This window comes from Anguilla rostrata, chromosome 11 (assembly GCF_018555375.3).
Source record: "Anguilla rostrata isolate EN2019 chromosome 11, ASM1855537v3, whole genome shotgun sequence".
Classification (NCBI taxonomy): Eukaryota; Metazoa; Chordata; class Actinopteri; order Anguilliformes; family Anguillidae; genus Anguilla; species Anguilla rostrata.
Window position 1 is genome coordinate 9,261,485 of NC_057943.1, and position 16,597 is coordinate 9,278,081.

Genomic DNA, 16,597 nt, shown 5'->3' on the forward strand with positions numbered 1-16,597 from the left:
AATTCATGTTAAACCAATATTTCCCGTTATGAAAAGATGTTATGCAACAAACAACCAGTACTACTCTTCTTGGGAAAGGATGCTAAAAACGTTTTGTCACCAGTGCTGTGGCATATCTGTATAATTCAGTCGGCTACCAGCAATACGTTCAAAGAAAAGCCAGCTGAAATCTCTGTCAGGGGTGCGACTGACAGGTCTATCCCCCATTAACATTAATGAGGGAGGGAGAGTAAACAGCAAAGCGGGCCAAAGGGACTCTGATGCAAGGGGAAAGGGGAATAAGCATCAGCAAGGCAGGCTCCAGTTTTATGGTATTCATAGTAGCCTCACTTCGTTACTATAGTTACATCGCCTCAAAGGGTAAGTCAAGGCAGGGCATAAAACTGCTGCTGCAGCACTTCCAGTGGGAAGACATTTTCAACCAGGTTGCTCAGCTGGCCACACCCAAATCAGTGTCAAAGTCAAAATGTCAAAGCTGGTAGTTCCCCACTGACAGCGGAGGCAAAATGGCAGTAATCACATCATTGATCGGGAGTAGCTATCAGGTTGAAAGGTTTAACCCACAGAGTGCTGCAACGGCAGTTTTCGGCCCCGCATTGACTTACTCTTTAACCTTAATTTGATGTTGAAATTGCCATTGACTACCATCACTGTTATCGTGAAAAATGGATTTTATATATTTGGTAAAACAGGATTTGCAGTGCCATGAATAGTTCACTGGGCAAGGGTTAACCTCCATAGTGCACATGGCCTATATTTAGGTATATTACAATCTCAGGAGCAGTTTGAAATGTTATTTTATCATCAGTAATCTAGGGTAGCCAGCTGTATGTACCATTTGAAAAAATCTATGGGGGGGTACCTATTTTGCTAACCAGCAGGCAAACCATTCATTTGCATGGGCAGCCTTTAATTTCGTAGCCCAAATTTAACGCTGAGTATTTTAAGTGAAATGCTGCCCTACAGAGGCAAAGAAAGGTATTTTATCCAAATTTTCATACAGCTCACCAGCAGTTGATTAATTTAAAAAATAATGCTTCTGGTAAAATTGGTAGCCTATACCTTAATCCTCAGTATTTTTAAAGGACAGTATGACCATGTGTAAATAGATACTGACCAACCCTTTTCACAACCCAGACATGGTGACCACTGGACCCCATGATGATAATCAAGCCTGTAGCCATCAAATAACGCACGCACACACCGTTCAGCCAACAGCAGAACTGCCGTTGTCAAATAAAAGACCTACACATCGAGAAATATAGGGGAATCATTTTTAAATTACAACATATTCAAGAATGAACTAAAAACCCAAATTCCTGCCGCGCAGGATAAATATTTGACGCGCGTACAACTGAAAGACATATCCGTAAATGTCAGCAAGCACATGTGCTTGTGTCCTTATTGTTAATTTTTCACATGTGTCTGGGGGAACAGGTGAAATATTCAGTGAAAAAGATGACAACTTGGAAAGACACATGAAACATGCATGCGCTGCACATCTGTTACATGTAATCCTTGAGTGCACACGGCCCTCCCACTTTACAGAGGGGCTCTCCGCAGTGCTCCACAGGGCTGTTTCATTCGCAACGCAAGCGCACTCTAGCAACAAAGCAGGTTTCGAAACTTTGCTTTTTCAAATTAAAAGTTTTTTTTTATCTGAAAGGGCAATTCTACCTGCTTCTCCTCGTACATTTCCTTCCTATTGAGCCTGTGCTAGCCTACGACGCGACTGAGAAGAAATTTAATATGAGCTTTGTTTCTCTTTTAATTCACTTATCCGTTTCACATTCTGCAAGTCTCTCTCCTTCCTTTAGATATTAAAAAAAATCCATCACTGCTGACAGAACCTTTCAAAAATGTTCACTGTGTTTCCCTGCCACTGTACGGATACACTGCTGTAGAGAGTTCCTTTATTTACACAACAAATGCCTGCTGTGCTACTTGTTCACCATGAGCGATCCCAGAGCCCAGCACACTCACAAAAAGCGATCAATAAAAGTCTAGGCTATATGCAATTCGGGAAAGAGCAGACAAACTATTTTCCACACAAAGGGCATTTTATGGGCTTCTTTAATAATCTTTAAATTAAGCAAATATGCAAGCCAGCCAGCCAACCCCCACACACACACACAAACACACACAAACATGCACACACACACACACACACACACAGCACATCCACCTAAGGCACTAGCCCTTAATGCAGTGCCACACTCCATGCTCTGCAGTCAAGTCCATACAGTTCCAGTACCACCTGTTCCACAATGACGCACAATGAGCAGTGGAGTTTAAACGTAAGATTATAAGATGGTACCGGATTTTCATGTCATTGGCCTATAGCTTGTCTAGCTTTTGCAGTAACGTTACCTCTGCTCTGGTCTTACGTAGCCCCGCCCACACTGTTTGCTCAGGCAATGCTGTGAACGAGCAACATGATTGACAGGCAGGCTGGACAGGGACTTTAAGAAATGGTCCTGATTGGCTTTTCAGGCACAGTGAAATTTTGAGTGGCTGATTTGAGAGCCTATGGCAGTCCGTGAGACCTGATTTTTCTCTAAGACCTTTTCATTTATTAACATCTATCAGGATGAGAAGGACATTTAGCCAATTATGAACAAAAGTGCGCTACAAGCTTACATACTGCACTGCATACTAAAAAGTTATTATAAAATGTGTGCACAAAAGTTATTTGGAATATTTCTTTACTTTTTTGGGCTATTTTCAGCACAATGTCTGCTGACCTTTTCCTGAAGGAGCCATTCCAGAAAAACCCATTTCAAACCCGACATGGAGTTTGAAAGTAACTGAATCTTTTTTAGTCAAAATAAAAAATGGTTACATCTGCTGCAAACTGATCACTGGCAGGCAAATTCTGTAGTATTGTTTCAATTTCATAGACACATACATGCATATGTGTCAGTGTGTGTGTGCATGTGTACAAATATAATAACACACACACACACACACAGAGCAGGCAATTTCTGATGTCATCTTATACAGTAAGCTCTGCCTCAACACCTGGGCTGCTGTCCTGTCAGCACACTTATAACTGACTCCGAGTCTGCCACACCATGTTATCCTAACAGGCATCAGGGCTGCTTCCTTCATGGTTCTCTCCACGTGCTTTTGCCCATGAAGACACCCAGAGCTCCACTCTGGACCAGGCCACTGGGTAACACTTCACCAGCCATAAGCACAGAACTGAACAGAAATCACTGCTCCAGATAGAAGATTATGGACTTTATCTGCAAAATGAATTAACACGTACCTACAGCCGCACGTAGCCCACAGATCTAGCGTTTACTGGGAGATATAGCTCAGGAGGTAAGACCGATTGTCTGGCAGTCGGAGGGTTGCCGGTTCAAACCCCGCCCTGGGCATGTCGAAGTGTCCTTGAGCAAGACACCTAACCCCTAACCTCTAACTGCTCTGGCGAATGAGAGGCATTAATTGTAAAGCGCTTTGGATAAAAGCGCTATATAAATGCAGTCCATTTACCATTTACTGGCTTATGAGCATCACTACACTATAAAAAGACCGATAGCGAGTGCATTGATCAAATTTCCTAATATGACACAAATTTCCCAGAACGTTCCCCTGAAACCGCAACTTTGAAAACAATCATTACATTACACTACATTACAGGCATTTGGCAGACGCTCTTATCCAGAGCGACGTACAACAAAGTGTATAACCATAACCAGGAACAAGTATGACGAAACCCCTAGAGAGAAGTACCGGTCCAAGTACAGGGAACAACCGCATAGTTCAACTTGGACCCTGATGGTTAAACTGATTAACACTAACAACGAGAACGGCAACAACGCAATCTATGGAAAAATAATCGCATGAGGCATTTTACAGGTGTTTCTCCACCCAGAAGTGCTGACAATGATCCCAGAGAGAGACACGCCGTAACAACTGTGCAGAGCAATTGAGATACTGAATACTGAAAAATACTGAAATTTAACTTTGTATCTTCTTATAAGTCTGCAGAGGTTCATGAAAACGAGTCTTGTCAAACAGGTTTTATACTCCGTCCAAGGGTGTCACAGCCCACTTAATCAGAGCAGGCTGGAACACTTCTATAAAAACACAAGTATGACTATGCCTATCCTGTGTGGATTTTGAAGAGAAAACTTAAAGGTTAAATATGCTAAGAATAAGTACTTTCAACTTAAGCAGAAGCAATCAGTGTGCATTGATATGCTAACTGATACCACCTATAATTTAAAATAAAATCTGAAAAAGGGTAGTGAGGGAATAACCAAAAAAATCAGTTTAGGGCACAAACGAAAGACGCTACGGTGTTTCCGACATTTGGGTCTATTTGGGCGACCCGCCTGAAAAGATTTTTCGGTAGTTACTTATTTCTATGAGAAACATACAATACTTCTGTACTCATATTTTTTCCTTTCAAACGTCAAAGTGGCATACAGCCATACTAATTTAATTGAAATTGATGAAAATCATTGTGTTTTCTAGAAATTAGGGCATTTTGGCTATCAGGTACCAATGACTTTAAAGCCCTTAACTTATGTCTAGAATTTGTATGTGACTGACTATATTATCCTCCAAATTCATACAGCATAAAGGTTTGTCTGTAACTGATACCATTAATGCAAAAATTGTTTTAGTTCATGGGTTGCATTTTCATTCTGTTCATTCTCTATGTCGCCGGTACAACTTCACACGGAAAAGTGCTGTACAGATTTCAGTTTCTTCTGAAGACACGGCCAAAGTAAAAACATAAATACAAGTGCACTGACCACCAAAATAGATAAATAAATAAATAAATATATAAAAGTGGCTCAACACAAAATGTGATCTCTTTCTGGACCGCAGACCCCCCAACTTAACCACCCAAAAAAAAAAAAACCCCAACACCAGCACAAATAAAGTTCTCAACCTGTGGGAAAGACTTCATAAGACATATGCAGGTCACAGGATGATGAAAGAAAAAAGAAACAGAAATTCAAACATCCAAAATATCCTTCAGCACGCAAAAACTGTCCAGGCCAATCAAACACTTACACTGAAACTTAATTCAAAATTAAAAAAAAAAAAAAAAACCTTCATAATGTGAACTATCTACTCTTTTTTATGCACACGCCAGGAAAAGTAGTTGGCGACAACAAATGGGGATCCAAATAAATAATAAACAATACCTCTTTAAGGTTGCTGAGATTATTAAACTGTAGTCCCATCATTTATTGAACCTCAATTTAATTAAAACTGTCATCTAAAATAGTCTTCTTTCATTAAGATTTAATCTAAAAAAAAGTCTCTCATAGCTTTTCCTGAGCTGAGCTCACAGGGGTGGGTCTGAAAACAATCAATTGTTTAATAGGATCCTAATCCAAACCCCTGTGTGCTTTTAAGATAAGAGGTGGGAGAGTATATACTGTGACTCCACGTCTCCATTTTGATGGATTTCGGTGAAAAAGCGATTCACGTCTGCCATTTAAGATCCCGTCAGGCCTTTCGATTCCTGGGCCGGGGAAAGACAGAGAGACCCTCACAGAGATCGATGCTGTGAGCGCTGAAACGGGGGGGAAGAAGGCGTGATGGACGGGAGCCGTGCCCGGCTGCAGACTGGGGAGGGCAGTCGTCACGGCGATACCGTGACAACAGCCATCTATTCCCGAGACTCACAGTCAAGGGGCAGGAGTCAGCTTTAACTGTCAGCGCAACGCCAAGGCGATGTATATGCTCCGTGGAGTGGGGGAGGGAGGGGGGACAGTGAGTGTAGAGACAACCAGAGAGAAAAGGACATGGATGAAAGGAGAGAAGAACAGAAATAAGTAAGGTTTGGAGAAACAGAGAGGACGGAACAGTGAACAGGAAGGTGCAGCACACACACACACACACACGCACAGACAGAGATGCAGTCCAGCCCAACGCTATGTTCTCTATATTGAGTCTCCATCCCACAAAATCCGGTAAAGAGCACATGTTAGACGTGTGTTTTGTACAAGTGTTCACCATTCTCTTGATTGTCTCTGTCACACATAAATGCACTAAGGTGGAAATCAAGCCATCAATTATTTTCTTCCTTATAACATTTTTTCAGGTCTTTCAAAACTACACAAAAATACAATTCTATAAGAAAACTAAGTCTGCTGTTATATAAATTCAATCAAATAATGGTAGCTAATTAGGTCAACCCAATACTGCACTTGAGAATCCTGATCAGACCTTCTCAGAACTCTTCATTATAGAGAGACTGTTTGTACCCTGACCTTGTCGCCAGGCATACAGCCAAAACTATTATGTTTCTTCAGTTTGCATAAATCACCAAACGATTCACATTTCCATCAAAAAACTGTCGGAGGCCTGCATGGTTGGGAAATCATTGCTAGTAGTACTGGAGCCAGTAAGAACAATGGACAATTAGAATAGAACCATAACTGCCCTGTAGCCCACGTGTACCATTCCTGGTGAAACTGGAGGCAATGACACGTTTCTCATTTCAAGAACAAGATGATACAAAACTCATATAAATTTCAGAATGAGGTGGCATTTTCTCATAACTGCTGTCTCGGATATCACATGCGGTATATTTATCGCTTGATTACACCTGCATGCAAAGGCTCATCATTCATAAGTCTTTTTAAATAGCATCCTTTATATTCTAAACATGTTATTATTTTTCTGAAATCTTAACAGAAGATTATTTCAGCAACCAATAAACAGAATGTTGTGCGAGACACTGCACATTCATTTACTCTTTGAGAAAAAAATTCTGGCAAGTGAAAAGAATTCCCCATTATTCTCTCAGGATCTCATAGCAGATCATTTTCTTCCATTTAGCCTCCAAAAACTGGAAGCTTCAGGGGGGAGAAATATGAAAGCCATCAGTCATTACGATGGGAAAGATAATGCTTGTTTGTCTCTGAAAAATGAGCAGGCTGAACCTGGGGCTGGGTCCTTGTTAGCCATCCACCGAACTCACTCTCTGTCCAGCTGATATTTGAAGCTTACCAGTACAGAACTCCCCTTACTGCCCGCTGCTATGAAGTGGCCTAGTTACCACTCCAGACTTCTATCTCCTCTCACCTGAGCCGTACGGTCATTCTCCTGTGGCCCAACATGAATATTAAGTATTCGGCAGTATATTTTTAATGCTCCTGATCTCAGAACGTCTTTAGAGCCAAACACTCTAAATTACTATTTTTCTTTTTTTTTTGGTAAATGAATGAATGCGATCACTGGAGGGACTACATATATTAACGACCGAAGACATTTGGACGTTTGTGTTTTTGGGCAGTAAATGCTTATTTTAGGAGTAAGTAAGCATTGCAAAAGCCACTTCCTGACTTAATTTGTAGGATAAACATACCTACTGTGTACCATCCGAAGGTTGCACAACATACTCAAAGCTGGCCTTGTTTTTGTTGTAATATTTGTCACATGCCTTGTGTACTGAACGCTAATTAGAATGAGCCACCAATTAGAGTGACTTCCTGATGAGAGCAACTAAACTACAGCTTCACAAAGCATAATGAGCGTACAGAAAACTCAACATTTTCATAATTTTTTAAATCATCATGTCTTTTCTTTTCTATCTTATCGTACCGAAAATTCAGATTTCAATGAAATGTTTAATTTACAAAGTTTTTTTCAAAATATTTCTTGACTATGCTGATATTTTATCGTTTTGCTCTAGCATATGGAAGCGACCCAAAACATACAATTGCCTGTAACCTGGACTACCTTTTCAGATATGCAATTAATTGCACAGTACACATAATTTTATTATTTTTCCTGTTTGTTGCTTTTATTCATTTTGCTGCTATAGCAGTTGATGAAAATGAAACCAAAGCGAGGTCATGGAACACATAAAATGTGCTTATTCAGGTTTACAAAGTCCCCATTATCACACTCTCTTTAGAAGAAAACAGTTTTGTGTATTTTGAAGGACATAATGGGGCCCAGGCTCCTCATAGCTAAACTGCCAGGAACTTGGCAACTCTGTAAGTGCCAATCGTTAGATGATACCTTGTGCTTTAATTAAGCAGCTGTCTTTAAGAAAGGCAAGAGTTGAATAGACAGACAAAAGTTCTGTATCATGGTGCTGAAAAATATTTTTCAGAGGCAGAAACAATGATCCCCATCATCAAACCCTGGAGATGTTTTCCCTCAAAACATGCATAATGTTCTCATCACGCACACAGAAAAAAAAATAATGTGCCAGTGCTGTCCCTTTGTGATTCCTGCTAATACAAAAGCAATTATTTTCTATTAAACAAGCCTTTCTATTACACACATGTGCGGATCTAATCATGTATGCCCCTTATGAGAAAAATATAAACATGGTGTATAGCTTTCGCAGCTCACACCCCTTTCTCTATCTGACTTTAAAATGAATTCTGTGGTTTGTAAGAGGTTTGTATGAGGCCTGTGTCCGCACTGATATACAAGTACCTGAGGAGACCAGTGCTACACTTATGATTGAAGTTGGTTTTGAAACCATGCAAGAACGTCAAATTTCACCGCATAATAAAAAAAAGTAGTAGGAGGCAACACATGCACTTATAAAACTTCGCCTGAGTCGTGCTTATGATTTCAGAATTCCAAGACAACTGTGGACTTTTAACATGTGAAGATGGCCCAGGAGCGTCAACATCTCAGAGCTCTGGCATGGTGACGACAGGTTTCAGAAGAGAGACAGATAGCACACTGCACTTCACCTCATTAAAAGGCACCCTGCCGGCTTGCCCCGAGCCAGTCCTCGTCTGGTGCAGCAACGGGCTCTTCCACGTCCTCCCGAAAAAGTGTCGGTGGCTGACATCAAATAGGGAGACTCGCAGCTGAAACCTCACCCCCTGGAGCCCCTCGAGCAGGCGCTGGGGGATCAGAGGGAGAAAGAGGGGCCTGAGTGATCACTCAACTGACAAATTATTCCCCGCCACAGCTCTTTCTCAAAGAAAAACACACCTATTGACAGCATCATATAAAAAGAAGCAGTCTAAGCATTGTGCTTGAGGTATCTATGAAATCAAACCAGAACTTTTTTTATTTATTGAAAACTCCAGCCACCAGCTACAAGGGTGATCTTGGGACACTGGCCTATCAGTTTCCAAGGTTCTCTTCTAATTTTCTATGTCCTCCTGAAAGACCTGATTGAAGTTCAAGTTCAATTGGTCAGAAAAGAATAGCAGCTTCTAAAATGGCTACCCAGTGTTTTCACACAGAACTGTTTTCTAGTCTTGTAGTGAGAAGGTGATGCTAAGAAACTGTCTAAATACTGAGTAGTTTGCAGCCATCTTTTTGTGTTTGACTCAGGCACGATCAACATCTGACCACGAGTAAATAATAGTAATCAACAATACAAAAATGACTTGTATTTCAGCAACTGCAGTAATATTTATTGTTTAAAAACGTTTACAATGTCTGTAACAACAAAATTTAGTACACTGTTAAACAACACAAACGCAAAAGGGAAAGTATAAAAACAAAGATCAAATCTCCATTGAGGGGTCACCAACAAGCATATTTTTATGTTGCAAGGACAAACATTACTCATCTGGCGTAGCCCGCAAAAACTTATTTTATTCTAAGAAACACTACTCGGGATTGATTTAAACTTCACAATGGCCTCTTAAACTGTTGGTTCCTGAATTAAATAATAATCAATCTCTTTTCTGGTTCGTTTCCTACACATTACTGATACATTTCCTTTGCTGACAAAGATTATATTTTATACGAATTCCACGTAAAACCAATCTTTTACAAGAAGTTAACCAGCTATATCACAGATATCATTTCCCCTCCGTTTGTCAAACCTAAAAACTGTAATACCTGTTCAGGCTAAATTACCTTACCTGTCCAATGGAACCTCCTTGGAGATGTTTCAGTGCAATCTGAAAACACGCTGGAGGTAGCTCTTCAGCCAGACGCACACTCTGGTTGTGAGGAGGAATCACTCGGCTACCATCAAACAATGTTCTCCACTCGGTCATGGTGAAAGTTAGAGAACCAGTATATATAGAAAGACTGTAGAAACAATATGATAAAAAGTTAACGTTAACGAGGGAGCTGTTTAACTAAGCTAGCTATGTTAATTGGCTAAATTAGCCTTTGCAGAAAAGCAGAGATTCTGGCGGCTAACGTTGACTTAGTCTAACTATTAACTATGGTTTTGCTAGCAACTGGCAACCAGCTAGCTGGCTGTTCTCCCCATATCAACAACGCATGTTTTATACTAGAACTTATTCTGACTCAGACGTGATCCCTTTCTTACACAACCAGACTTACAGGGAAAAGTCACCGTAATTCAATGACAGCAACACCATCATATTGATAATTAAGCCAGCTAAAATGCAGCGCGTTAGCAAGGTATCGATAGCTGACTAACGTTAGTAAAAATAGCAAGCGAATATGTGCAACCAACAATAGGTTCCGCCATGCAGTCACTCCGTATAAATTAGAAAGTAATAGGAATTACATTTTAATTCCTTTATGTGTGTGTAACTATAACATGCGAACATTTAATGTAATAAACAATAAGAAACTTACCCAGCTTGCTAGCTGTAAATTTCAATCGCAGCCTCCGCCATGACGTTACTATTGAATTTGTTCTACTACTCAACATAGGGGTACGTATGTGACTCTTTAAATCCTTATCGAAAATACAATATGACATTTATTGTAGAGATCAAAGACACATATTATTGTACACCATACTAATGCCTAATTTTAAATACGTTGCATCTTTTTCTTATAAAATAAGCTTTGTATGAATGTAATATTGCTTTCCCCCCTCTAATTCTGTAGCTAATAGTATAATCTACTGCTTGGCTTGATGTTGCCAGGGAGATGCAGCAACGGTTCCCAAGCACAGCACCACCAAAGATTTTTATTTTGCGTTAACACAGAGCGGAGTTCATTGGACAAGAAGGGGCACTGATAACGTGTTTCCACCCTTCATTGTGAATGGAAAATCTGCCGTTACATAAGCTTACATTGCTTAAATTACATAAATACCTTACTTCAGGATATGCTCTTATCCATAAAAAAGAGAACCCACCAGTAAGTGTATCTATCCGAGTATTTTTGAACATTTTTCTAGACCAGATGTAGCAAGACTACAACATTAAAGTATTCAATGTTAATTTATGTTAAGTTAACGTATGTCTAGGAAAATCTTGATTGAGTGAAGAAAATTGATAGAGTGAATTTGGACCTGGTCAAGCTGCATCTGCATAATCTGTCTAAAGCGTGATTTAACATTGAACATTATGCACACTGAGATGCACTGGTCTCTGCTGTGTCTCTATCCCTGAGGTTTATAATTATTTAAAAGGCTCCCATTTGGAGTTCACCTCCAACCACTCAGGTTGCACCTTTTTTTAGTTGTTACAATAATATCACTGACTGATTAACATGACACTTCTAATCACTAACTGGTTTACCAGTCACTTCCAATAACAGTCTTTTGAATTTAAAATGCTGAAGGTCGTCTCCCAAGGTACTTATGTGATACACGCCTTAATCGGCAGATGGCGCTATCTATCCTAGAAAGAAAGTACAGACCACAAAATACTTTTTCTTAAGAAGCCGTGCATTTGGCGTATACGGAAGAGGATTAGGGCCACGTGAAATTTTTTTTGAGTTCTGACTTTAAAATCAGAATTCTGACTTTATTCTCAGAATTTTGACTTTAATCTCAGAACTCGAAAAAGAATTTCGTGACCCTAATCCTCTTCCGTACTCTGATACTGTTTTCAGGGTAACGCAATTCATATTTCTTTTGCCAAAAATTCGGTTTCACAGCCTAGCTAAAAACTGTATTTTGGAAATAAAGTAGCCTGTATTGTAATTATAGTCGACAGCGCATTAATGAAGGAGGAAAAAAATGTAACAAACCTTTCCAGAAATATCCCGATGTTGTATCTTTTACTTAGCAACGCTGACAACAAAGTAGAATCGTCGGTTCAATGCTCTTCTAGTTCTGCATTCAGTTAAAGCCAACTGGTTGTTTGATAGCCTACACTTTGACGGTATATTCGTCCCGTTCATACTAAATTACCAGTCAAATGCTTTTTGGGAGTGACTTTAAAACTCCTTATACGTGTAGGTGTGGATGACTAATTTACAAGATTAATAAGATTTTTTTTTAATGTAGCTGCAATGAAATCTAAAAAAATATTATTTCATGTGAATTGTTGGCTCCATGATTTCAGCCGGTTGACAAACCAAAAATATTGACAGTAGCCTACACTGAATATTCATTATACTTTATTTTTTGTTTTTGCTGTGAACTGCTAGCCTGTAATTATATAGACAATATGATGTGGAAGCACTGCTTGTAGAGGACGGGTATCTGCATGGGCATTTTGATGTGTTGTTCATGTAAGAAAGTAGTTGCTAGTATATACTCTGTACTGGGCCAGTCAATACTCATGAATACTCCTGGTGCAGAAAATCACTAGATGTGTAAATGTTGCAGTTGTAGCTCCATGCACCGCTTTGGTGCTTTCTGTACTCAGGGGAACTCTTTCCAGGGGCAATGATGGCAGCTGTGCAGGAGAAGACCGCATTGGGAAGGCCAAAGACAGCCCGCTGGAGTGGAGTAAAAACTCAAAGCCTGCAGCCACAGATACCATGCTGTCAAACTCACACAGCAAGGTGACCGAAGAATTATAATGGATAAAGAACATGGGCTTGTGATTCAAAGGTTTCAGGGTTGATTCCCAGTTAGGTAGTACCCTTCAGCAAGGTACTTACAGTAAAACCGCTTAAGTATATATCCAACTGTATAAATGGATGCTATGTAATGAAGCAAAAAAAAAGGTTGTGCAAGTTGCTTTGGACGAGCAACTGCTAAATGCCAGTAATGGAATGTTAATATTTTCCCATGCTGTATCACTTGTCTTGTGCAGACAGTGAGTGTCTGAAGTGTCCCAACACTTCAACCAACCGTCTCAAACCCAGTAAGTGTGCATTATTCACAAGATGAAAGTTCACCTACATATAGCTGATCTCCAAATATCAGTTGTAATCTTATCTTCTGTGTCGCTGGTTTAACTGCACAATCATAGCATGATATCACAGGCTTAATAAGATAAGCTTTGCCCTGGCTATATTCAAAGAAACCACCCAGAGGAAGACAAAGCCAAAATCCTGTGTTTTTAGAAAACCTGTAACTACTTCAACTATTTTAATGTCCCTGAAAATAAAGCGTACAACCAAACCTTCCTTAAAAATGTGCAATTGAATAATCATGATCTACTTATAAAAAATATTAAACGGATGCTGTTTCTTGTTAACCCTGTCTTCGACAACACTGTGTTCAGACCTGTATCAAGGGTGTAAAGCGGTGAAAACAAGTAAACCATTCACATGTACAGGATTTGGTGGTGTGATTTTTATTACCAGTCTGTCACCATTTGTATTTTGAATTTTATGTGTGTTACATAGAAATTGAGCAATGTTGCATTTAAGCCTGCAGGTGTTTGATTCGTCAAAGGGATATTCTACGTTCTTCTTGTTTGGATGAAGAAGTAGTTAGAGAGACTGAAGGCAAAAAAACCCAGCTCTGCCCACCATGCTGTGGCCAGCGGCACAAGAGGCCGGTTGCCGTGGTACCTGACTGTAATGCACGAGAAGGTGAGAGAAAACACCTGTGTGGTTGAATCCTGGTACTGCCAGTTTTTTAGAAAAGCTGTATTCATATACCATCCATTTACAAGTCTTATGACCATTTGATTATGAACATTGTACTGTGTTAATGTGTTTATATGTTACAGAATACTTCCTTCATTGTCAATCTGTGGATAATGTTTTTTTAGAATATATTGTCATTGTAGCTGAGTGCAATGAAGCAAAGTTTCTGATTCACTTTAAGCCTAATTCCGTTGAAGATGAATAATTGCCGGTGTACTTTGCGTTATAATTCTTTCCCAATGTTTTTTTAATATAATGAAATGTGAATTTAATGGTCAGATATAATGTGCACATGTATGCTGGTATTCGGCTATTTTTGACAAGCCAGCAAATGGCTGTATATCTAGATAAGCACATTCACCAATTAGATAAGGTTAAATTAAAAAGATATGTGAATTGATAATAAGACGTCAAGAGTTAATGACACTAACTTTTGTCTTTTTGCTCCAATGAACTGAATTCAGTTCAGCTCAATTTTATTTGTATAGTGCAGGTATAAAAACATAAAAATGTACATAAACAGTGCATAAATGTCAATCACAAGATAAAACTGAAGCTGGGCAAGAATAACACTCTTCATGAGGAGAGACGAGTTGGAAGGCCAATGGGTGATAATGCCAGGCAGGTAACAGGTGTGGAGTAGGAGCTGAACCAACTGCATCTGGAGGAGGGTGCTCCATCATTCTAATGGCTGCCACTCTGGGGCAGTATAACTTTCAGCTCAAAACAACAGTTATCTCTGTTGTCCATCCTGAATTGACATACATCTTCTCTTACAATAAGTCTGTCATATGAAGTCCTCTTCCAGCTGTGTTCACATTAGATACTTGCTACACACAAAAAAGAAGAATTATATAAAAGCAATGGAATATCAAATGAACTATAGCAGACAGCAATTTCTTAAATAGTGCTATAAAACTGAAGCTGGGCAAGGATAACTCTGTTCATGCGGAGAGACGAGTTGGAAGGCCAATGGGTGATAATGCTATGCAGGTAATAGGGGTGGAGTAGTAGGGGCTGAACCAGCTGCATCTGGAGGAGGGCATTCCATCATTCTTATGGCTGCCACTATGGGGCAGTATAACTTTCAGCTCAAAACAACAGTTATCTCTGTTGTCCATCCTGAATTGACATATATCTTCTCTTACAGTAAGTCTGTCATATGAAGTCCTCTTCCAGCTGTGTTCACATTAGATACTTGCTACACACAAAAAAGAAGAATTATATAAAAGCAATGGAATATCAAATGAACTATAGCAGACAGCAATTTCTTAAGTAGTGCTATAAAACTGAAGCTGGGCAAGGATAACTCTGTTCATGCGGAGAGACGAGTTGGAAGGCCAATGGGTGATAATGCTATGCAGGTAACAGGTGTGGAGTAGGAGCTGAACCAACTGCATCTGGAGGAGGGTGCTCCATCATTCTAATGGCTGCCACTCTGGGGCAGTATAACTTTCAGCTCAAAACAACAGTTATCTCTGTTGTCCATCCTGAATTGACACATATCTTCCCTTACAGTAAGTCTGTCATATGAAGTCCTCTTCCAGCAGTGTTCTTCACCTTATAGATACATGATACACACAAAAACGAAGAATTATATAAAAGCAATGGAACATCAACTGAACTATAGCAGACAGCAATTTCTTAAGTAGTGCTGAGTCAATAATTAAACATTTTACTTGTGTCAAGAATTGGGTTTTGAATTATTTATCACTTTTTATCACATTTACACAGTAAGCATTTAATACAAGTTAATCTTTTCCAAAATGTTAATCTTTAATATTTTTTTCATATTAAAAATACCACATTTGATAACTGTTCACACTGGCATTTTTTGGAGCAATATCTATTCAATGAATTTACATTTTATAATTGCTCCTCTATGTGCTATTTTCCATTGGTGGTGTTGGCTATGTCAATCATGCTGGGAATTCACAAGATCGCACAAGTCTTTGGTTTGTGATACAAAATATGTACAGAAAAAATCTAAAATTAAAACAGAATCAAAATGGTTTTACCATATCAGAGCAAGTCCATCCAACTGTATCAGGGGCAGTTAGTTCAGGTGACAGCGGCAGTACTAGCTGCATACAGCCCATCTAATAGTGTTTTTATCTGTCTTTGTTATTTCCCCATAAAGTCATGTGCTCCCTTACCTTCATCCTGCGGCTGGTCTGTCCTGGTCATTCCTTCTCCTTCTGCCAGATCTGTTGGCTAGCAAATTGGAGATTTTCTCTCAGTAAATACAGTATTAACCATAAAAGCCCCAGGACTGACTCCTGAATTAATTAAATAAATTAACCTTATAGCAAATGAAATTTTGCTATAGAAAAATTTGAAAAGTCAGACACGTAATGTAAAAAGCTTCTCACGTACCATGTTCTTCTTTCTCTTCTTCCTCTCTGAAAGCAAAATAACGATTCATTATTTAATTACTTGATAACATCTTAAATTGTTCTGAATAACTTAAAAATGTAACATTACCTTTCCTTTATGATTTGCTTGTTTAATCCTTTAACATTGAATATAACCAATCAACCAATGGAGTACTGAATTAGCTTTTTTTCTTTTCTTTTTTTCAAAAATTTACCATGGTAAATTTTTGATTACATTACTTTTGATTTTTGAATTCCCCAATTAATTATTAAATATTTAATATGCTAACCACTCATATCTATTGTATAAATACACAGATTTCAATTCAGAAAATACTGCATCACCACTTACAAGTTTATTCAAAATAAAATTCAGAGACTTACCATATAGAGGGAGAAACTTCTTTAAAATGAAAATTATTGCTAAACAGCTAACAGCTAAAACAAGCAGCGCAGGCACAATAACGATGTAAACAGGAATATTTCTTGGTCCACATTCACTATCCAATGTGTTTGTTCCTGCTGTAATTTCCTGCATTCCCAAGGAC

General features: G+C 39.1%; 1 protein-coding gene and 1 long non-coding RNA gene across 7 annotated transcripts in view; both read right to left on the reverse strand.

The window, feature by feature from the left end:
- Window positions 1–10,742, reverse strand: part of nphp4 (nephronophthisis 4) — a 154,725-nt gene extending 143,983 nt beyond the window's left edge. For 2 of the 6 annotated variants that reach the window (XM_064297730.1, XM_064297729.1), the window contains exons 1-3: window positions 10,264–10,392; window positions 9,831–10,002; window positions 8,697–8,852 (exon numbers count right to left, since the gene is read on the reverse strand). In XM_064297730.1, the coding sequence (XP_064153800.1) occupies window positions 8,697–8,852; window positions 9,831–10,002; window positions 10,264–10,304 (369 nt within the window). In that variant the 5' untranslated portion in view covers window positions 10,305–10,392. Of the gene's footprint in view, window positions 1–8,696; window positions 8,853–9,830; window positions 10,003–10,263; window positions 10,394–10,453; window positions 10,494–10,524 lie in introns of those variants that run through there. The other 4 variants (XM_064297732.1, XM_064297733.1, XM_064297731.1 and 1 more) reach the window with 4 other exon arrangements.
- Window positions 10,743–14,133: 3,391 nt separating this feature from the next.
- LOC135233859 (uncharacterized) lies at window positions 14,134–16,040 on the reverse strand. The gene is made up of 2 exons (XR_010323980.1): window positions 15,831–16,040; window positions 14,134–15,234 (listed from the first exon to the last, which is right to left on the reverse strand). It is a non-coding gene; the product is annotated as an uncharacterized LOC135233859 (long non-coding RNA).
- Between the last annotated feature and the right edge of the window lie 557 nt (window positions 16,041–16,597).